Source organism: Capricornis sumatraensis, chromosome 1 (genome assembly GCF_032405125.1).
Source record: "Capricornis sumatraensis isolate serow.1 chromosome 1, serow.2, whole genome shotgun sequence".
NCBI lineage: Eukaryota > Metazoa > Chordata > Mammalia > Artiodactyla > Bovidae > Capricornis > Capricornis sumatraensis.
In genome coordinates, this window is record NC_091069.1 from 76,670,645 (window position 1) to 76,693,778 (window position 23,134).

Genomic DNA, 23,134 nt, shown 5'->3' on the forward strand with positions numbered 1-23,134 from the left:
GTCTGGGAGCCGCTCGGCCGGGAACGCCTCATGGGACGCCCCCGGGGTCTCTCTCCGTGCCCTGCTGCCCTGTCCCAGTCCTAGGCGCCCGGGCTCAAGAGCCCGCCCCGCCCGCAGCCTGCGGCCTGTCTGGAGGGGAGTATGAGGCCCGGGGCCCCGCGGACTCCGGCCACAAGGCGGCAGGGGCCTACCTTGAGACCCCCGCGCCCGAGGGCGGTGGGTGAGGAGCCGCGGGAGCCGGCCAGGCGTCGGGGCGCGGAGAGGAGCGCCCCAGCTCTGGGGCCCGAAGGGCCGCGGGACCCGTGTGCGGCCTGAGCGCCGAGGAGGAGGCGAAGGCGCCCTGCCGTCCGGGCTGCTCCGCGGCGGCCCCAGTCCCCTGGTCACCATCCTCACGTTTCTGCTCCCGCGGGGGGGATGTCGCGGCCCGGGCCCCGAGCGCCGCCCCGGCCCCGGGGCTGAGCTCCGGACCATGTCCTCCCGCAGCCCCCGGCCCCCGCCTCGCCGCTGCCGCCGCCGCCTGCCGCGCCCCTCCTGCTGTTGCTGCTGCTGCCGCCGCTCACACCTCAACGAGGACACGGGCCGCTTCGTGCTGCTGGCGGCGCTCATCGGCCTCTACCTGGTGGCGGGCGCCACCGTCTTCTCGGCACTCGAGAGTCCTGGCGAGGCGGAGGCACGGGCGCGCTGGGGCGCCACGCTGCGCAACTTCAGCGCGGCGCACGGCGTGGCCGAGCCGGAGCTGCGCGCCTTCCTCCGGCACTACGAGGCCGCGCTGGCAGCCGGCGTCCGAGCCGATGCGCTGCGCCCGCGCTGGGACTTCCCCGGCGCCTTCTACTTCGTGGGCACAGTGGTGTCGACCATAGGTGAGCTACGCGCCCGGCGCGCGACTTTCCTTTCCGCGTCTTTCACCTGCCGCCCTTTCCACTGCTCCGGGGCTCGAGCCGCGTCCCTCGGCTCCCTCTTCCCTTCTAACGCCCGAGTGCCTACTTTCATCGCGCCCTCTCCTCCCCGCCAGTCCCTCTCTTCCTGCCTCGTCTTGTTTACTGGCTTTCGGCGCGGGAGGTGGCCTGAAAGTCCCATCACTGGCGCTTACCCAGCGGTGACTGACTGCCTGGCAGAGAGGCCAAACGGGGAGAACACTCACCTGGGCAGAGGGCAGACTGGGGGCCGCCTGCACTCCAGCACTTGCCAACTCCGTGACCTAACCTCCTGTGCCTCAGTGTTCGCTTCTGAAAAGGCCAGGGGAGAGTATGGATGAGGGGCCTGGGGCTTCCTTCTTATTTCTCACGGCTCCGGTCCTCGGTTTCCTCGTCCAGGTAATCTGGAAAGCCCTTTCTCTCTCCACTCAGCGTTTTTATCTCTTTTCCCTCTCTTCTTCTTTCTTTTCCCCCGCGTTTTCCCTGAGTCCTCTGGACCCTTTACCTTGGAAAAGGTGACCATTTTCCAGACTAATCCCCAAGGTCTCCTTCCACCTTTTTCCTACAGTCTGTATCATCCCTTCCCAGAGCAAAAAGCCCATTAGACTTGGAGAATAGGACTTCAGCTGCTCTGATTCTGGTTTTCTGCTGTTACTACCCACCCGGCAATTTCCCTCCAATTTCTTGACCTCTTTTCTTTGTAACCTTGTTATCTTTCCCAATAAATATTGGCACCAAGGGGTAGCTTGTATGCAGGGGTTAGTTTCTCTATACTTTGCATCATTCCTTCCTCTTATTTTCGGTAAAAACAGCTCATGGTTCTGTAACTGTGCAAGAAGCGCTGTGTAAATGTTCCTTGAAGCCCCTCCCCCCACTTCTCTGCCCCTTCTCTGAGCTTCTTCTATAGAGATTCAGGAGCCACCACTGCTCCCCACTCCACCCTGTCTCTGTCTCTCTTCTCTTACCCACTTTCTCCATCCCCCCATTTCCCTGAGTGCATTGTGAAACAGATCTCCTCCCATTACTGTATAGAGTGCAGAATAAATACAAGATTGTCACTTTGGCATGACTCTGTCTCATCCACTCCTCCTTCGAGGCCCAGGGTGAAAAAAACATTTGGCTGCTCTTGCTTCCAGTCACCCCAGAGCACTATCTGCTGGTGGTAGGTTTGGCGGAGGGGACTGGACTCACAGGAATGAAAGGTGAAGGATTTCGTAGGCAGCCTTCTATGGGTGAATTCTGGCCTGGAAAGTGGTACACCAGCTTAGAGATGGGGTATGGACTAACTGCCCAATGTAAGCCATTGCAGATGGCTGCTGGAAGGCAGAAAGACTGCATCCATGTGCAGAACATGAGCAGCCAGAGATGGCTCTCTGAGCGTATATGTATAGTCTATGAAAGGACTTCTTTTCAATGAATTTTCATGTGTCATGTTTGATCTGATGACTTAAAATAGAAAAGGCAAATATGGCCGAAGTCCAAAGCACAAACAAACTGGATTAAAATACCCTGTAAAAGCTATATCATGTTGTTATGGTGATTGAAGATATAAAATGACCCCCTTAAAAAAATCCCCTTTTAAGAACTGCATCAAGTTGCTATAGCAACTAGTTTTTTTTAAAGTGCTTTAAAAGTGCTAAAGATGCTTAGTCCTGATGACATCATGTGTTCATAGCTCATTATTGATTTAGGCTCTTCCTCTTTTAAACACACCCATTTGCTTTCACCTAGAGGCACACCTGTGCACATATTGGACAGTCACAGCATTTCTGTCCCGGCGGTGTGCTCTGACTTTGGCTTCCTAATGGGACCCACTGGTTAAGGGAAAAGGTGACAGCAGTGTCCCCTTCCCCTACAGGCCGAAAGTCCGTCTTGATGGGGCCTCATTCCAGGGACCTGTGGTCTCTGTGCCTTTCTGATGAGCTCCCTTCTTTATTCTTCATTCACTGGCTTAATTCACTGCCCAGCCATGGCTTCTACAGCTTCTTTTCAGCCCTATGCATGAAATTAAGTCAACATGTTGGCAAATTGTTCCAAGCGGAGCCTTTAATCTACTGGCAGGATTGGCTGTTTTTTAGTCAAGCAGAAAGAAACTATGTTCTCTTTCTTGATTTGTGTTTGGGAATGTAGGCAAGCCTTGTAGGAGGACTATGCTGAAGCTTGTGGCTATGTTACAAATGACCCAGCACATTGTTTCCAAATTCTGCTGCAGAGAGACATTCATCTCGGATAAGAGCTGCACTTAGGGACCAGAATCAGCTGGTGAACAGCTCAGCATTCAACTAGCCCCTTTGCAGAGGTGCCAAGAGGGCCACGTAGGTAGCTGGGTCTCTGCCAGTGATCCACCTGCTGTTGTGGTCTCAGGCAGTTAGATAAGTTCTGCTGAATCCTGAAGTAGCATGATTTTTATTTCAGTCTTCTTTTGCAAAAATGTACTTGGATGAAATTTAAGTAAAGACCTACATACGTCAGTTTCACTTCTGTTTATATAGTTCCTTTCCCTTAAATACCCTGAGTCTTCAGAGAGAATGATTATCACTACTGATGCTTTTATGGATTCAGCAGCTCAGGGAGCCAAAGCTGAGTCCAAAATGGGCTGTCAGGATTCGATATCTACCATCTCACCCAGTGAAGAGGAAAATTAGCATGCACTAAGTTTTATTTGAATATCACAGTGTGTATGGTCCATGCAGCAATATGGACGTTTTCTTGTATTGTGTAGCCCAGCTAACAGATTTGTCTAGACCTTAGTGTAGAAAACTGTGCCATCATTTATCCCATAAATATGATATATTATGATATAATGTGTACATCAGGCCCTGAGTGCTATATTTTGAAAGGTTAAAGCTTATTCTACCAGGCAAGGGTTGAAGCACATTCCAACCAGGGCAGCTGAATTGCAGTGTTCGTGGGCGCCACATCTTGGCTAGCCTCACTGATGATGACTGGAACAAGGAGGAGGCCTTTGGTCCAGTCCCATGTGGCTCAGAGTGTTAAGGGATCTGTCTCAGGTCACAGTTAATTATGTGTTCAGCTGGGTCCAGAATCCTAGTTATGCTGTGTCTATTCTACCAGTTTCGTTCATATAATTGGTGGGCACATTCTTGTTTGAGGCTGAAGTATTTGATAATGTGTGTGTGTCTGACACCACAGCAGGGCTGACCATACGGACTGGTCTGTTGGTCAGGCCAACAATTAAGTCCAGAGAGAACTTGAAGGATCAGACACATCTTAGAGGTCAGACAGGCTAGAAAGAAGCATCTGGCAAGTCTTAGACAGCTAGGAAGACAAGAGCCAGCACCAAGAAGGTCAGAGGCAGAAATGCTAGCGAGTAGGAGACACTTGGGTGAATTCTGTTCCAAGAACAGTAGCCACTTGCTCTCTGCCTTCTTTTGCACCAGTGTGTGTGTGTGTGTGTGTGTGTGTGTGTGTGTGTGTGTGTGTGTGTGTGTGTGTAGGGAGAGATCGTGGAAAAACTCAGGCGTGACTGTGTATACTCAGGTTAGATGAAACGTGCTGATGAGGGGCAATATTTGCCCTGACAGTTGGCTTGAACAAGGCCCATATCTGGAGCTAGGTAATTTGCAATTGTGAAACACATGTGTGTCCACGCAACATAGACCCAGTGGGAAGATTTGCCAGTGATTGTTCAGTGGTAGTTGAGGCTGAATAGAAATTCAGTCTGAATAGCTCAAGTAAAATGAAAATCCACTTTGTGGTCTAAATTATTCATATTGATGGCTTACACTGAACTGAAATCCTGGGCACTTATTTCTCCCGTTTATGCTCTATGACATATTCCCAAGGAGATGAAATCAAGTTTGTTTTAATGTAAATGCATCCAGTTATTCATTTCTCCATTTAACAAAATCCTAAGCAAGCAGAACTCACAACCATGCCTGTCTCGCCTTTGGCATGTTGTTATCTGCATCTCCCATGATAACTTGAAGTCCTGAAGATAAAGACAGTAACTGGTGTTCTTTAATACTACACCGTATTCTTGGAGGCAGCCCGTAGGTGAATGATATTCGAATATAGAAAGAGTATTAATCCGTCATTTCACATCCTAAAGGATGTTTTATTGGTTTACTTTGAAAAGATTAAAAGGAAACTCTCCACTGGGGTTTTAATTATGCAACTGCTGTCAGATTTACACATAGGGAAGAACATATTTAAAAGTCTCTCTCAAATGGCAGCTTGATATAAAGAGAAATATTTTTGCTTCCTTTTATTAGGTTTTCTGGCAGCGTATTTGAGCTGTAAAGCTAAAACCACGGTGCTGTAGCCGGGATGGTGTAGGTATTAGAGATGGCACTTTTGGCACTGCATAATTCAGCTTGCTACTTTCAGAATTAGGCATACTTAATTATTCAACTGCAAGATTAGTAACAAGTTCTAACTTTTTTCTTCCTTTTTAACATGGAGTTTTTAAAATGTTTTTGTTTCAAAGGAAACTAAGACATTATAAGACTGAAATGCCACTACCCCCATTTACATTTGGTTTTCTTCTGACATGTATGTAATCCAGCTGGAGCTGGCTCTGATGCCAGGAGTGAAATACATTACTCAGAAGGAGAGGAGCACCTTTCTTTGCTTATTTCTCTCATCAGTTTTTTTTTTTTTAATTGGAAGATGACGCTGTGACAACTTTGAAGGACATCTTGGGGGAGGAATCCATCATTAGATTTGAAACTCTAGATGGACAGCGAGGAAAATGCATTCTAATTCATTGCTCCTTCCTCAGCAACCAGCACTGGACCCAGCACATTGTAAATAGTCAATAATTATGATAACTCATAATACTCTGCCCTCATGTAACTGTTTCATTTTTGCAAGGTCTCTTGCAGTTCTTTCTTTTGTAGGAAAATGAAAGGAAACGAATTGACAAGTGCTGAGCTGCTTTTGGTCTAACACTTTATAATATCATCAGTGTTGTTTCCATCTTTCCACATGTCCTTCACACACTAATTTTATTTATGTATTTTTTAGCTGCGGTATGTCTTCGTTGCCGCACGTGGACTTTCTCTAGTTGCAGCGAGCAGGGCTACTCTTCACTGTGGTTTGCTGGTTTCTCCTTGGGGTGGCTTCTCTCTTAGTGTGGAGCACAGGCTCTGGTGCATGGGCTTCAGGAGTTGCAGTGCGTGGGCTCAGTGGTTGCGGTTTGTGGGCTCTAGGGCACAGGCTCAGTGGCTGTGGCGCAGGGGCGTAGTTGCTCTGGTCTGGGATCTTCCCAGACCAGAGATCGAACTGGTGTCCCCTGCCTTGTAAGGTGGATTCTTAACCATTGGACCACCAGGGAAGCACCACGTGCTAACTTTAATGAGTGCCTAATATTCTATCTAAATGGTGTGCTATAATTTATTACCCCTGTTGTTGGGTATCTGGCTGTGGTTCTGTTTGGGGGGCTATTTTGAGTAATACCACAGTGATTGTCTCTATGCAGATGGCCTTTTCTTCATGCAATATCTCCTTGGGTTGAATTCCAGCAGTGAAATTGATAGTTAGGAGACACTGCCCTCTTCATCCCTGGCTCTTGGGGTCAGTCCCTTTGGAGTGAAGGACTGTCTGATCTCTCCTGAGCTGAGCCTACAACCTCTACAGAGGCTAGAAGAGACAGTTACCCAGCAAATTGCTCCATGGAAACAGCCACAGGTCCACTTGGTTTTCTCCAGGATTGCTCTCAGTCCCTGGGACTGAGCTGACCCCTGAACAAGGCAGTGGCTTCAGCATCTTCAGCCTCCCATGCTTTACTGAGGGCCACTTTCTTTGGGAAATTTGGGTGAGTGGAGAAGGGCAGGAAGGAAAACAGGAACAGCTTCCCAGCCCTCAAAGACAGACAGGGAATACCTGGGGCCTCTTCCTTCCCGTCCCCTGTGTTCCCAGGGATGTCTGCCACCACTTCTGGGCCAAGCCAGCTGATGGAGGGGGTGCATCCCTTTGGTCCTGACTGTGCCCAAGGACCCCAGCCTGGACTGACCCAGAACTGTGCCACATGGAGCGAATACCTATCTCTAGAATATTCCAGCTGCATAACACTGTAAAAATCCTCTAGAACTTTCCCCAAGCATTTATACCTTTTTGTCAACAAAAAACAGCAAGCCACCTATTACAGAAAACAGACAGTAGCTGAAGTCTTACAGTGTCTGGACACAACGGCATTATTTTCCCAGTAACAGATACTGCCGACCAAGAAGGTGGGCCACACAGAGCAGTGCTTCTCAATCAAGACGGTATCCGAATTACTAGCTCTGATCATAGCACGAGTGTCGGTTTCAGGAGGTCTGGGTGGACCCTGAGACTCTGCATTCCTCACAAGCTCCCAGAGATGCCCATATTCTCGGTCCCCAAACTGCACTGGGCGCAGCATGGGTGTAAAGAAGCAGCGGTGGGTCAGGGACTGCAGCCTAGACCCGCTCTGCTGCTCACTGGCTGCACAGCTGCGAGCAGGACCGGTCACCAGGTGGGGCCACAGTGTCTTCACTCCTAAAAGTAGGGAGTGCTGGGGTCACCCGGGTCCCTTCCAGCTCTGATGGTCTCATATCTGGGAGCGCTGCTCGCTCACATCCTCTGGTGCACTCAGTGCAGGCTAAGCACACCAACTCTGCAGACTGGGTCCCAGTCCCAATTCTGCCACTTCCGGGCCATCCGCTCCTAGTGAGAGGGCAAGCCTCTTCTCACCCCAGTTTCCTCCTCTGAGAAATGAGGATAGCAATGCTCCCTGCCCGTGGGCGCCCACAGGGAAGAAGGAGCTAATCTGTGTGTGCAGTGCCTGGCAAGCCCTCAGAAAGCATCAGCCCCTCAGAACAGGGTGAGCCTCATGGGCAAGCCCTGCACTGCCCCCTTGCGCAAAGGGAAGCTGCGTCCAGCCCTGACCCACCGTTCTGCGTCCAGCCCTCTGGGTCTCACTGCCCCTGCCCTGTGGCAGCTACCACGCTCTCATGGGCCACTATCTCTGGGGCGCATTGCTGTCTGATGCTGTTACATAACTGACCTGGGAGGGTGCTCTTTAAAATGCATTTTCTTTGGGTCTTCAACTGGCATTTTTAATGCCTCCTGTGTGTGCTGTTCGATCTTTTAAAAGAAGATTGGTGAATAACTGAACGAGAGGCCGAATGGTGGTTTAGACAGGGTCCCTGCTGTGTCTCTGGTCCTCACCCCTCAAGCAGAGCCCTGGGAAGCCACCCTCTATCCCCCGCTGTCCACCCTCTGGGTTTGGTGGGCCGGGGCCTCTTGGCAGAGCCTGGGCTTAGGCAGAGGTAGTGGAGCTGAGACCAGCAGAGAGACCAGACATGGCTCAGGCCAGGCCTCACCATGCTTCTCTGAGGCAGGTCTGGTGTTGGGACTGTGCGGAGAGGCAGTTGTAGGATGGCACTATGGTGTCACCCCATTGTGGGGGGAGCCAGGGTGCTGCTACTCCCTTCACCCTGGGGCTCCTCAGCTCCCCCGAAGGGTGGAGACAGCATCCCCAGGTCTAGGGCAGGAGAGGCGAGGCTGCAGAGCCTGCCAGCAGTTCCCTCTCCAGACTGCACCCTGCCAGGAGGCAGGGCCTTTGTTCTGGGGAGCCAGAGGGTAACTGAAGCATCTCTGATCTCTTTGATTATCACCCACCCCCCAAGCACATGTGTTATGTTTGTGGGTTTACAGTGTTTTTACCTGTGTTTACTCAGGAATCTTTCCCCAAATCCCAGAACAGCAAAGAGAATGCTGTATTCCCATTTCACAGATGATGAGACAGCTCAGAGAGGTTAAGCAAGTTGCCTAGGATTACACAGTAAAGAAATCAGTGGCAGGATAGAGGATTCAGGAGCCCTGACTGCGCCACAACCTCTCTGTTGCCCCGAGCCATGCACAGCCACAGAGGGAGGCGAGTCCCAGCCCAGTCTAGGGTCTGCTGGGTAGTGGGGGCAAAGGAAGTGAATGTGAGGCTGTGTCAGCAAGGGCTCAGGCACAGTTTAGGGATTTGGATTTGGTTCTGCTGTGCTCCTTGTAGCCCCAGTGGCTACGCTGAGCTGAGCGCTGCCTGCTTTCCACCCCACACCCCCACGCATCCTTTCTGAGGGAGGCTGCAGGCAGGCAAGAGTGTGGATGAACATGGTACTCTGTGCAGAGCTCACTACAACTCTAGGAGCTGTGTTGATGGGAACATTCAGGGCCGATTGCACCAAGCTCCTGCCCAGAGAAAGGACCTCATGACCTGAGGGCCCTCAGCCTTGTACTTGGGATAGCAGTGGTGGCCAAGGAGAGGTGGGAACAGAAAAGCAAATAACCCGAAGGTCCGCACTTGAGCACACCAGCCAGGAAAGTCTGGGGACATGGCCAGCTCAGGACTATCCAAGGTCATGTCTTAGAGGCAGACCTGCTCAGACATTGAGGGAATGCATGAAACCAAGGATCCACCAGTGCACCCCCGACTCTAGCCACTCTCAACTTCTGGCCACCCCACACAGCCCCACCCCTGAACTCCAGGCGAGGCGCGTTCAGGCTCCAGGCCATTGCTCATGCTGTTTTCTCCACCTGGATGGTCTTCCCTTTCTTTCTGTTTTCCACCAAATGAACTTGGTTTTCAAGCTGCAGCTCAGATGAGACCATGAGAGCAAGACCTTCTAGGAGCCCGTCGTACTGCCCCAAGACACGTGGTCATTATCTGTTTCTATGCCAGTTTCCCTGGCAATAATGCCAGCCTCTGTGCAATGGGATAAGGTATAGCAAAGTCTGGCACAGGACCCAGAACCCAGTAGGTGTCCTTTCTCCTTCCTCCAGGTCAGGAGCCCTGTCTTAGTCTTGCCTGTCACCGCTAGTTAATGACAGTGATAGCCATATGGCAGCAGCCATGCATTGAATGACTACTATGAAGTGGGCACCGTGTTTGGAGATGGAGATAATTAAAAAGCAAAGAGGTAGTTTCTGCAAATCATGGAGCAGAATGCTTGGCACAAAGTCGGTGATTAATCAACGTATGTTGAATGGATGGAATGAATAAATGAGTGTGAGTAACTGAAAACCTTGGACTGCTGGAAATAATAAAAAGAGAGTGGAAAAAGCTGGGTGCAGGCTGGGCTCCAGGAACCTCCCAGTGCCTGCCTTTCCCTCCCTGCCCTGTGGAGCCAGAGGGGCTGGCTGTGCACTGGCCCTTCTGCCGGGCCACTGGTTTAATGATCTCTCAGTGGCTGGCAGGTGTGCAGCAGACAGCCAGCTCACTCTGGCTGGGGCTCCCCTGGCGAACAGTGCTGTCTCCGTGGCTCTCTGAGTCAGCCGGGTCCTTGTCCTACCCTGCCTGGGGCCCGGCAGAATTACCGGAGTGAAACCAAACCAGATGATTCTGAGCCTCAGCCCCAGTGCCCCAGGAGTGGTGGGAAAAGTTCAGTTCTGAACAATGAAGCCAGGCTTCTGGTCCCAGCTCTCCCACCAACCCAGATGGCCCCTTTGGCCCTGGCTGTCGCTCCAGCTTCTGGCCACAAGGAAGCCGTGCTGAATTCTGCCTCTCAGTTCAATATCTCTACCTTCTCCATCACTAGCCCATGGCACACCCCTTAGAAACCAGATGTTGGCTCATAAATTGAACAGAAGTTTTATAAGTAACTAAATGCAGTTCCACAAATCCAGAAAACCACCTCATCCACACAGCCGAGCACCATCACAATGCCTCTAAAAATACTTGGGAAAGCTTTTATTGGAATGGGGTGTCCCAGCTTTCTGGAAAGTTACAGTTGAAATAAACATAAGCCTCAAATCGCACTCCGCGTGACTTCTCCCTAATCCTTTCCAAATGGCCACGATCTCATCCCCTTGCTGCCAAGTGTTCTGAATTCTGAACGCCTCGTGGTGAGCTGCTCACACCAGGACCTGCCAGAAAAGCTGCAGGGACAGCCCGGGCCAGGGAGGGAAAAGAAAAACACAAAACTGCCCATGTTGAGTGGAACTGCAGGGCCTGACCTTCCCAATACTCAGAGCCTCTCTCTCCTGTTCTCTGCTCCATCTCCCCATGCCTGGCACCGGGCTTGGCACATGGAAGGGAGGGGCTCCATGAATACTTGTGGAATGAACATAAATTTGAATAATTGGTCATTTCCAAGATTTTCAACTCTACTTAGACACCAGTTTAACAAAAAAGTAAAATACGAAAATCTCCACTTAATCAGATGATGATTCACTTTGTAAAAGAAAGCTTCAGTTTGCAGAGGGATTCACTCTGGTGAGTCTGTAAGTAGCCAGGGTCACCAGTGCATTTCAAGTGAGATGGAGCATGCAGCCGGTGTGTCAGGAAGCCAGCAGCCACATCAAGTCCCCTTTCTGCCATTGCTACACAGACCCCAGATCTCTGAGCAGCCCAGTCCCTAAAGTCAAGGGGTTCTGGTCAAATTCGCAAACGTTACACTTGACCAGTGGGCAGTTCAGAGGCATGGATTTCAAGAGCTGATGTGAGAGGTGTGCCTTGTTCCGACTGGAGTTGCTCAGGTCCGCTGGAGTGGTCCAACCAACAGAGCATATGCCCAGCATGGGGAAAGTGCGTTATAAAGCTCATTGCTGTGCATTATTCAGCCAGGCAGGCTGGTCCTGTAGGTGCCTCCATGTTAAGAATGAATAAATTTGCATCACCAAGACGCAGGTTTCAGGGTAGTGTAGTGATTACGGGCAAGTGCCGAGGACCCTGGCCTGCCTTAGGATTCCGGCTCTGTCATTCACTAGTGGGGTTGCCAGGGAACATCTCCTGACCACTCACTTAAGAAGTCCGGCTCACTGCCTTCATCTCCACCCCTGTCCAATCTCCCAGGCATGACCCATCCAAGACCCCAGCCTCACATTCCTTGACCATCTCATCTATAGCAGTGTTTTCCTCTATCCCCCTCCAGCAAGCCCTCTGTTCCATCCATGACCAGTGAACTGCACTGCCTTCAAAGCTATGACTAGTGAGCTGCACTGCCTTCAAAGCCCACCTTCTGGTCACCACCTCCCACTTTTCTACTCACATCCTCTGTTGCCCCAGTATAGGATTCCTCAGACCCCAAACCTGTAGTCTCCTACTCTGAGGTTTCCATCATTTTCTTTGGGCCCTCCTTTCTTTCCTAACCCTTAGATTCACTCTCTCTGCAAGGACCCCTAGCCTCCTTGCCCCTCTCTCCCTGCATTGTGTCCCTATACCTACCCTGGTACCATCAAAATACCAGCTTTCCACCCATTCCTTACCTGTGCCCAACCTGCTCCGTGTGATGCTGACCAGTCCAACTTTAAATTAATGACCCTGGGGACCAGCCAGACACTCCATCCTGGCAGACCCTCCTCCTATCTTCCTACTGTGTCAGTTCACCGCTTATTCCTCTTCTTCCCAGGGAGGCTGACTTCCTAGCCTCCCACACCCCTCACTCTCTGCTCACACTTCATTGAGAAAATAAAAGTAATCACACAGAGACTCTTTCATCTTTACAATTCCAAATCCGTTCATCATGTGGAGCTGCCTCTCCCTTAAAACAGCAGATGGACTGCCCACTTTCAAATGCCTGCCGCACTGGGTCTCATCCTGTCCAGCTTTCTCAAAGACTTTGTTTTTGCCATTACACACATCATGCACTGTTGGTCTGTCCTCCAGTATGCAAACATGCTGTATTTTCTTCCTTCTTAATAGACCTCTCCCTTGACCCTTTGTATCATCCTCCAGCTACCTCCCCATTTCGCTGCTCCTTTTTACAGGCAAACATCTCAAAAGAGTGGTCAACATCTCTCTTCCTCCACCGGATCCACCTCAAACCAGAGTCCAGCCTGATATTTCCACTGAGTATGCTCTTGTAAGATCCCCCATGGCCTCCTTTCTATAATTCCAGTGATGACTTCCCCGTCTTCATCTTACTCAGCATCTCAGCAACATTTGACACCACTGGCCATTCCTCCCTGAAATCCTCTTTTCTCTTGGCTTTTGAGGCACCATGCACTTCTTGACCCTCACTGGCTGCCATCCAGTCTCCTTTGCTGAAACCTCTCCTCTCTGCTGTCTTATTGTTAGAGGGTCCCTTTCTCCCTGGATTCTCTTTCCAGACCTTGTCACTCAACCTGTAGGAGAGGAAAACTTTTTTCTTCTGTCCCCTTAGGTTCTAAACCTGGAGTACTGCAAATTAAACTGATGAAAGAGATGAACATAAGAAAAGGCTTATTATGTATGCATATGGAGGCCTTTATAGAAAAGAATTGAAGACCCAAAGAAGGAGCAGTTAAGCCTGGGGCTTATATGCCATTTTAACAAAGCTGTAAATTGTGGAGAAATAATAAGGAACAGAGAAGTGTTTGGGCTTCTAGGAGCAATGGGCTGTGAGAAGGTAAACATATGGGGAAAATTTATGGACAGAGGAGCCTGGCAGGCTACAGTTCATGGGGTCATAAAGAATAGGACATGACTGAGTGACTAACACTTTCAAAAAAACCTTTTTCAATGGAAGGTAAGGGTTATTTTACTAAGCTTTGTTGTGCAGACTCCATCTCTTGCAGTCTTGGGGTGAGAAGTGTCTCTGGTGATTAAAAGTTGTTCTTCTTTCCTGCTATAGTTGAGAGGAGAGGGGACACCTTCACACAGGAAGATTTATACCTTACCTTTGGGCTTATAGGGAAGGGTGGAGAGCTTTTCCTGTGTGTGTTGTTTCTCTATTGCCTCTAGCTCAGAATAATCCTTATGCCAATGCTGAATATTTTGGGGTAACATTCTTTGAGCCCCTCAACACTGTTGGCTTTAAACCCCATCTATCTTCTGATGACTTCTAGATGAAAACCCCAATCTTCCACACTATATTTCAAGACTGGAGGTCCAACAGCCTAACTGGCATCTCTGCGTGCAGGTCTAGTATGTATCAAAGTTTAAGAAGACCAAACTAGAACCCTTGATTTCTGCTCTATTCCAGTCTTCTACATCTGAAACATTGGCGCCCTCATAAGGAGCTGTCCTGATTCCTTTCTCTCTAATCTTCCGTATTCATCATCAAATTGGGTCAGCTCAGTCTGCAAAATACGCTCCAATTTTGTTGCAGGAGGGGGGACCCTTCCAGAGCCCAAGAGTGGACTCTTGTCTAACACTTGGAAATGAATTGTCCAAGGAGATACATGTGCTGATGAAGAAAGAGACTTTATTGGAAAGGGGCACCTAGTTAGAGAGCAGCAGGGTAAGGAGCCCAGGAGAACTGCTCTGCCATGTGGCTCAGAGCCTCAGGTTTTATGGTGATGAGTTAGCTTCCGGGTTGTCTCAGGCCACTCATCTTGCCTGTGCCCATATTTGGTCTGACTCAGGGTCCTTCCTGGTGGCACATGCATTCCCTCAGCCAGGATGGATTCCAGTATGAAGGAATCTGGGAAGTTGGCTATCTCCTCCTTCTTTTGGTCCCTCCCAAATTCTGGTTAGTTTTTGACAGCAGCACCGTGTTCCTTATTAGGACCTCCTGTTGTGAGACTACTCAGCAAGTGGTTGTCACTGTGTCTGGTTGATAGTTTTGGTCAACGTTTCTCCACCTCCATCTCCTGTCTCCATGCCTGTCACTACTGGGCTACTTTGATCACAATCATCATATCATATGTTGCTGGGACAACCAAATCAGTCTCCCAACGAATCCTCCAGCTTCCTCTCTGCTTTTTGACCTCTTTTCCACACAGCAGCCAAAAAGATCTTTTTTTCTCTTTTGGCTTCATTGCAGTGTGCAGGCTTCTCCAGCTGTGGTGTGCTAACGATCCTCAGCGTGTGGAGGATCTTGGTTCCCCGATCAGGGATTGAACCCATGTCCCTTGTGTTGGAAAGTGGATTCTTCACCCCTGGACCACCAGGGAAGTCCACAAAGAGATCTTTAAAAGCATGAATCAGTCAAGTCCTTCCCTTATTTGAAACGTGCCAATGACTTCCTGTGTCAGGAAATCTGTCTCTTCATCGTGACCCACAAGGTCCTGAGTGACCTGGCGCCGCCTCCTCTGGGCCTCACTGGTCCTGCTCTCCCCTTTGCTCAGCTCACTGTGGCCAGATTAGACTTGTTAGACTTCATTGCATTTGCTGTTTCTGCTGCTTGGAGGCCTGTTCCCTAGATGTCCCCTCGACATAGCTGACTTCTCACCAACATTCATGCTTCGACATCTAAAATCAAAATGTCACCCCTGAGGAGGCTTCTCTAACCACCTGACTACAATAGTGTCGCCCACTCACCTCCAGCTGCTGTTCATCCCACTGCTGTCTAATTAGAGTATATACCACTTTCCTAAATCATCCACTTCCCGTATTTACTTGTTTATTGCATGGCCTCTAGCCACTCCCTGCTGTATGAGAACAGAGGTCTTGTCTCATCTACTGTTATATTCTCAGTGCACAGCACAGCACCTGGTGTTTGTTAAACAAACGAACAAACTTTTAAAGCTTCTGTTTTAGCATCTACAAAAGGGGAATAAAACAGTGTCTATCTCACACGGTTGTTGGGAGAATTATATGAGACCATGAATATAGGTGCTTCATCTGGTCCTGGCATTTATGAGTTAGTGTTTTTATTAGTAATTTGGCTGATATCACACAGCGAGTGGCAAAGCTGAACCCCAGATCCTTTGCTCATTCCAGTGCGTCTGATCCCACCTCTCTTGGTAGGCCTGGGGGAGCAGTGTGCGGGGAGGTCAGGACCGGCCTGCCTTAGGCATGTTGAGGATGAGCAACTGGTAAAACTGCTTAGTAGCTTTAGGTCTTATCAGAGGTCATATTGAAAGCTGGGCAGAAATGCCTTAGATTTGGCATGAGGAGCATTAAGGGGCCAATACACGTTCTTGAGCAGGAATATAATGTGATGATGAGTGTTTGAGAAGAACATTCTGGCTGATTAGTCACTATATAGTTATGCTATTAAATCAGGCAATCTAGTTAGTCTAAATTGTCGGTCTGTAAACGGCCTGGAAACAACCAGATAATTGTGAAGTCCCTTATTTTGGCTGTTCACTTTGAACATTTAAATCAGCCCACTACCAGCTGTCCCATTCAGTTTATGGGGAGCTTATGTGTCTCTAAGGTGGCAAATCCTTGCATTTGTAATATTCATCTCTGAACTGCTATGTGATTCCAAACTCAATCAAAGGGATTGCCAATGTGTATTATTTCTTCATTAGCTCTAAGTGGCTCATGATATATGATAGCTCTTGTTTTACAGCCACTGGTGTATGCACTGTGGACAAAGAGCAGAATTTGGCACATCCAACTTAGCAGCTGTGTACAAATCTTTCTCACAATGACATCTCTCTTATGCGGTCGTGGGAAGGACCCACATAATTGGGCACATAACAGGTCAGTAAGTGTTGTTCATTTGTTACTGTGGCAGCCCCGGATGCTAAATACTTGTGTGCAGAGTGATTTGAGTGGAGGGGGATAGCGATAAGGGCCAGGGATCCTGTGGCCTTTGGAAAGGAGAGGAAGCGTGAGAGATGTGAGAGCCAAATGGCAGGGTCTAGTGACTGGCATTCAACTTGACTCAATGTGGACCCCTACCAGCCTTGGTTCTTATCCTCTGTTCCTCCTCAATTTCTTAACATAAAAGTCATATGTGAAGATCTAAGGAAAGGGGCTAGCTGTGGGCCTGGGGATCTCTGTGATGCATCCGGAGATTTGTGTGCACGTCTAATAATAGGGGGAAGGGAGTTGAGGATGCTGCAGCTGTCCAGGAGGTAGAGAGTGAAGTCAGGCTGAGTCTGGATGAGAAAGCCCCTCCTCCAAAGCAGAATTCAACAGGGCAGCCCTCCCCAACACCAACCACTGCTCAGAGATGGCTGGGGGCAGCTTCTGTACCCAGCAGGTGAGAAAGGCACTGAGGGAGGCTGGCCTGAACACAAAGGACATTGATGTGTAGCAGTGACCTTAATTCATGACATCTTTGTCAGCATCACCTTCACCTTCTTCTAAATCCCTGGTTTATATCTTTTAAAATGTTTTTCCAATAAACTGTGGAAAATTCTGAAAGAGATGGGAATACCAGACCACCTGACCTGCCTCTTGAGAAACCTATATGCAGGTCAGGAAGCAACAGTTAGAACTGGACATGGAACAACAGACTGGTTCCAAATATAAAAAGGAGTGCATCAAGGCTGTATATTGTCACCCTGCTTATTTAACTTCTATGTAGAGTACATCATGAGAAACGCTGGGCTGGAAGAAATACAAGCTGGAATCAAGACTGCTGGGAGAAATATCAATAACCTCAGATATGCAGATGACACCACCCTTATGGCAGAAAGTGAAGAGGAACTAAAAAGCCTCTTGATGAAAGTGAAAGAGGAGTGAAATAATTGGCTTAAAGCTCAACATTCAGAAAATGAAGATCATGGCATCTGGTCCCATCACTTCATGGGAAATAGATGGGGAAACAGTGGAAACGGTGGCTGACTTTATTTTTCTGGGCTCCAAAATCACTGCAGATGGTGACTGCAGCCATGAAATTAAAAGCCGCTTACTCCTTGGAAGGAAAGTTATGACCAATCTAGATAGCATATTCAAAAGCAGAGACATTACTTTGCCAACAAAGGTCCGTCTAGTCAAGGTTATGGTTTTTCCAATAGTCATGTATGGATGTGAAAGTTGGACTGTGAAGAAAGCTGAGTGCCGAAGAATTGATGCTTTTGAACTGTGGTGTTAAAGAGGACTCTTGAGAATCCCTTGGACTGCAAGGAGATCCAACCAGTCCTTTCTAAAGGAGATCAGTCCTGGGTGTTCTTTGGAAGGACTGATGCTAAAGCTGAAACTCCAATACTTTGGCCACCTCATGTGAAGAGTTGACTCATTGGAAAAGACTCTGATGCTGGGAGGGATTGGGGGCAGGAGGAGGAGGGGACGACAGAGGATGAGATGGCTGGATGGCATCACCGACTCGATGGATAAGAGCTTGAGTGAACTCCAGGAGTTGGTGATGGACAGGGAGGCCTGGCATGCTGCAATTCATAGGGTCACAGGGAGTCGGACATGACTGAGCGACTGAACTGAAATGTTTTTCCATAAAATTTCTTCTTTTATAGCTGTTTATGGCTGAAGGGCACTCTAACTTCAACTCAGAGCTGAGTACTCTGATCAATTCTGCCCTAGCTCCTGACCTCTCCTCTCCCCAGGGCTGAGGAAGAGAAAAGAGCTGATGCAGACCCTGCAGAGAGAGACCCAGTTCTCAGTATAATGTGATTGAATGAGCCAGCATCTGCAAGGCCCTGGATGTTCTCCCTTGTAATTTTCCCAGGGTTTCCAACCCCCGAGTGGTGCCACTGAAGTGACACTCCTCCCAGCCCCTCTGAGCTGTGCACAGGGAAGCCTGTGGTTAGAGTTGAACTTTCAACCAATGACCTGTCTTACCCAGAACTGGCACCAAAATGTTTTTATATATGAAGAATCCAGAACAAACTTGAGGTAGAGATGCATGCATGTGTATTACTGATTTCACATTCTGTGTACATCAGTGAGTAAGCAGACAAAGTCCCTGCTGTATGGAGCTAACATTCTAGTTGGAGGAGGCAGTCAGTCAACAAATAAGTAAAAGGCAAACAGTGATAAATGCTATTAAAAGAATAAGGTAACAGAATGAAGAGTGATGGAAGTCGGGGTGCTTTTTTGGATAGGGTAATCTAAAAGGATCTCTGATGACATGACCCTTGAGGAAAGACATGGAGTGAAGCAAGGGAGCAAGCCATGTGGCTGCTTGGAGGAAGATTATCCCAGCAAGTGTCAAGGTCCTTAAGCAGGAGTTCGCGTGGTTTGTTGGAGAAGCAGCAAGGAGGCCAGTGTGCCTGGAGGAGTGTTTGAAGAAGGGTCAGGTGGGAGAATGTTAGAATGTGAACTCAGAGCAACGTGTATGTGTGTTAGTCGCTCAGTTGAATACATCTCTTTGCTACCCCATGGACTATAGTCCATGAGGCTCCTCTGTCCGTGGAATTCTCTAGCCAAGAATACTGAAGTAGGTTGCCATGCCTTTCTCCAGAGGAACTTCCCAACCCAGGGATTGAACCTGGGTCTCCTGCACTGCAGGAGCCAATAGCCAAGGACTAAATCATGCAGGGTCTATGGTCCATAGCAAGGCCTTGAGATTTTACTCTAAGTAAAATAGAGAGCCTTTGGAGGGTTGTGAGAAGAGGAGTGCAGTGAGTTTATAGGCATAAGGGACCGGATGTAGAAGCATGGAAACTAGTTAGGAGGCTTTTGAAATATTCAAGGTCAGAGATGATGGTGACTTGGACAAGAGTGTGATGGGCAGTGTCAGAGAAAAGTGATTAGATCTTTCAGAAAAGATATATTCACCAAGTATAGAAATCTATACTTATTTTCTTGGTTCCAAAATCACTGTGGACAGTAACTGTAGCCATGAAATTATAAGATGGTTGCTCCTTGGAAGAAAAGCTATGGCAAACCTAGAGACAGTATTAAAAAGCAGAGACGTTACTTTGCTGACAAAGGTCCATATAGTCAAAGCTGCGGTTTTTTCAGTAGTCATGTATGGATGTGAGAGTTGGACTATAAAGAAAGCTGAGCACTGAAGAACTGATGCTTTTGAACCGTGGTGTTGGAGAAAACTCTTGAGAGTCCCTTGGACTGCAAGGAGATCCAACCAGTCCATCCTAAAGGAAATCAGTCCTGAATATTCATTGGAAGGACTGATGCTGAAGCTGAAACTCCAATACTTTGGCCACCTAATGTGAAGAACTGACTCATTGGAAAAGACCCTGATGCTGGGAAAGATTGAAGGCAGGAGGAGAAGGGGACGACAGAGGATGAGATAGTTGGATGGCATCACTGACTCTATGGACATGAGTTTGAGCAGACTCCAAGAGATGATGAAGAACAGGGAAGCCTGGTGTGCTGCAGTCCATGGGGTTGCAAAGAGTCAGACACGACTGAGCGACTGAACAACAGCAACAACATAGAAATCTAGGTTAAAGGGCTGTTTTGTTTTTCGCTTTTTTAATTTCAGCATTTAGAAGGTTGTTTCTTCACTTGCATAGTTTCTGACAAGAAGTCTGTAATTTTGATATTTGTTTAACTAATGTGCCCTTTTCCCCTCTGGCTGTTTTTAAGATTTTCTCTTCATTCTTGATTTTCAGCAACTTGACTTTTAAAAATTGTTCACTTATTTGTTTGGCCACACAGCTTGTGTGATGTTAATTCCCCGGCCAGGGATTCCCCAAACCCATGGCCCCTGAAGTGAAAGTATGGAGTCCTAACCAGAAAATGCCCTTGGCAATTTGATTTTGGTGTGCCCCAGCATAGTTGTCTGTATGTGTTTATCCTACTGTGGGCCTATTAAACTTCTTGGATCTGTGTGTTTATAAGTTTTACTAACTTTGAAAATTTTTTGACCAAAATTTGTCAAATAGACTTTTTTTTTACTCCCATTATCTTTTTTTTTGGACTCCAATTACACATATATTAGGACTACCTGATACGGTTTCACAGATAACTGAGACTCTTGCTTTCTTTTTTGTTTTTTCAGTCTCTTTTCTCCCCCTCACTGCTTCATTTTGGATAGTTTTTATTGCTATGTCCAAGTTAAGTCCTTTTTTCCTCCAGTGTCTAACCTAGTATTAATCCTATCCAATGGAAATTTTCTTTCAAATATTATATTCTTTATCTCTAGAAGTTCCGCTTAGTTCTTGTCAATTTTTTTTCCCATTTCTCTCCTCATTAAGCTCATCTTTTCCTTCAAGTCCTTGAGCATCTTCAATATATTGATAATAGCTGTTTAAAAGTCTTTGCTCGTTCCCTAATCTCTGCCATTCTTGGGTCTGTTTATGTTGACAGATTTTTCTCTTTGTGGATTACATGTTCCTTCTTCTTTGTATGTCTGATCCTTTTTTATTAGAGACTAGAATATTGTGAGCTTTATGTTTTTGATGGTTGATTATGCTGTCCTCCTTTAAACAGGGGTAGACTCTGTTATGGCAGACAGTTAAGCTGCTTATGGGTAAGTTTGATCTTTTCTAGGGTTGTTTTTAAGTTTTTTAAAGTAAGGTCTAAAAGAGCCTTTTCTCTGGGACTAATTTAGCCACAGTGTTAGGGCATACCCTTCCTGGGGCTCAATGGAATTCCTCATGTGTTTATTGAAGCCTCTTCACCCTAACTGATGGGCACTCAGGTGATTCCTGGCTCTATGAGAGCTCTGGGAATTATTTGGCTTACAGCTCTCTGGCAACTGTTCTTTCCTGGAAGCTGTTCACCGCCACACCATCCTGGTCTTGAGGAGCTTCACCCTAACCTGCACTGACTGTTACTCAGCCGAAGACTCAAAGGAAACCCTGCACAGATTTGTGGAGCTCCTTCTCTTGGTAGTTCCTTCCTCTCTGGTCTGCTACCCTGTAAGTCTGCCTTTTTTTTGAAGCTACTTTGTCCTTCAGTGAGACCGCTAGGTTCTGGATCCCTTCCCTTTATTGCTATCTGCAAACTGCATCCCAGCAGAATACCAGGGCAATCAAAGGTTTCACCCTGTTTGTCTCCCTCTCTCAGGGACCATAATCTTGTACTACCTGTCTTCCAGGGCCTGAAAATAATTACGTCATAAAATTTGTCCAGTTTCCTAGTGATTTATGTTGGGAAAGAAATCTGGATCCAGTTATTCCCTCATGGCCTGAAGAAAAAGCCAGTGGTTAGATTCTGGATCTATTTTGAAGGTGTATTTGCTCATGGATCAGATACAGAGTATGAGATAAAGGAAAGAATCAAAAAGGACTCTAAGATTTTTGAACTGAACAACTGGAACGATGGACTTGTCATTTACTGAGATAAGGAAAGATTTAATAGAACGAAGGAGAGGGTGGTTGGGAGAGGAAATAATGAGCTCAGTTTTCAAAATATTTATTTTGAGATGTCTCTTGACTTCAAATTGGATGTCAGTCAGGCAGTTGGAACCGCAATGCAGATTTAGAATTTGTGGGTCTCTGGACCACTGGTTCTTAACCCTGTCTGCAGCAATATTAACATCACTTAAGGGGCTTCCCTGGTGGTCAGTGGCTAAGACTCCAGGCTCCCAATTACAGGGGGCCTCGGGTTCCATCCCTAGTCAGGGAACTAGATCCTACATGCTGCAACAAAGAGTTTGCATTTTGCAACTAAAGATCCTGCACGCCACAAAGTGAAAGTGAAGTTGCTCAGTTGTGTCCAACTCTTTGCGACTCCATGGACACCAGTCTCCTCCGTCCATGGGATTTTCTAGGCAAGAGTACTGGAGTGGGTTGCCATTTCTTTCTCCAGGGATTCTTCCCAACCCAGGGATCGAACCCAGGTCTCCCACACTGTAGACAGACGCTTTACTGTCTGAGCCGGCAGGGAAGTCCCAAAGAAAGATTGAAGATCCCACATGCTGCAATTAAGACCTCGCATGGCCAAATAAATAAATATTTTTTTAATCACTTAAGAAACTTCAAAAAAAGAAATCACTATTCAGACCTGACCTTAGGCCAATTCAATCAGAATCACTGAGGATCAGGCCTGGGAATTGATACTTTTACAAGTTCACCAGATGATTCCAACGTACAGGCAAGGATGAGAACCACTCTTCTATAGTATTATTTAAAGCCCTACCAAATATCAACAAGGACGGTGTTCTCAACCCTGGCTGCATATTAGAATTATCTGGGGAGGACCTCCCTGGTGATATGATGGATAAGAATCCATCTGGGACATGGGTTCAGTCCCTGGTCTGAGAAGATCCCACATGCCATGTAGCAACTAAGCCCACGGGCCACAGCTGCTGAGCCCATGTGCTTCTAGAGCCCATACTCTGCAACAAGGGAAGCCACCAAATGAGAAGCCTGCACACTGCAACAAAGAGGAACCCCTATTCGCAGGGGGTCTCAACCCCTACCCCTAACAACTAGAGAAGGTCCAAGTGCAGCAACAAAGACCCAGTGCAGACAAAAACAAACACATTGTTTAAAAATTACCTGGGGAATTTTTGAAAGTCTTGATATCCCTCCCCCCACCCCACCCTCCACTGCCAACCCAACTGCATCATACTCTCCAGGGGTGGGACTTAGAAATTCACATTTTGTTAAATTCCTCAGGCAATTTCAATATATAGCCAAGGTCCTACGGTGTGCTCTCTGATATCCAGAAGAGAAGTGATCTGAAGACAAAGCCTTAGTGGTCTAGAAGATAAAGGTGGGACTGAACTAGAGAGAGAGGTCCCAGGCTCATCTCAGATGTCTGAACTGTGGCTGCCCGCTCACATTTAGGAGTTCGAATCAACTCTGACTTGTAGCTCAGTCAGTGG

At 47.9% G+C, this 23,134-nt stretch overlaps 1 protein-coding gene across 1 annotated transcript in view; it reads left to right on the plus strand.

Moving 5' to 3' along the window:
- The first annotated feature begins 469 nt into the window (after positions 1 to 469).
- The window catches only part of KCNK12 (potassium two pore domain channel subfamily K member 12), a 50,607-nt gene continuing 27,942 nt past the window's right edge, over positions 470 to 23,134 (plus strand). The window contains exon 1 of the mRNA XM_068987908.1: positions 470 to 860. Within this exon, the coding sequence (XP_068844009.1) occupies positions 470 to 860 (391 nt within the window). The remainder of the gene's footprint in view (positions 861 to 23,134) is intronic.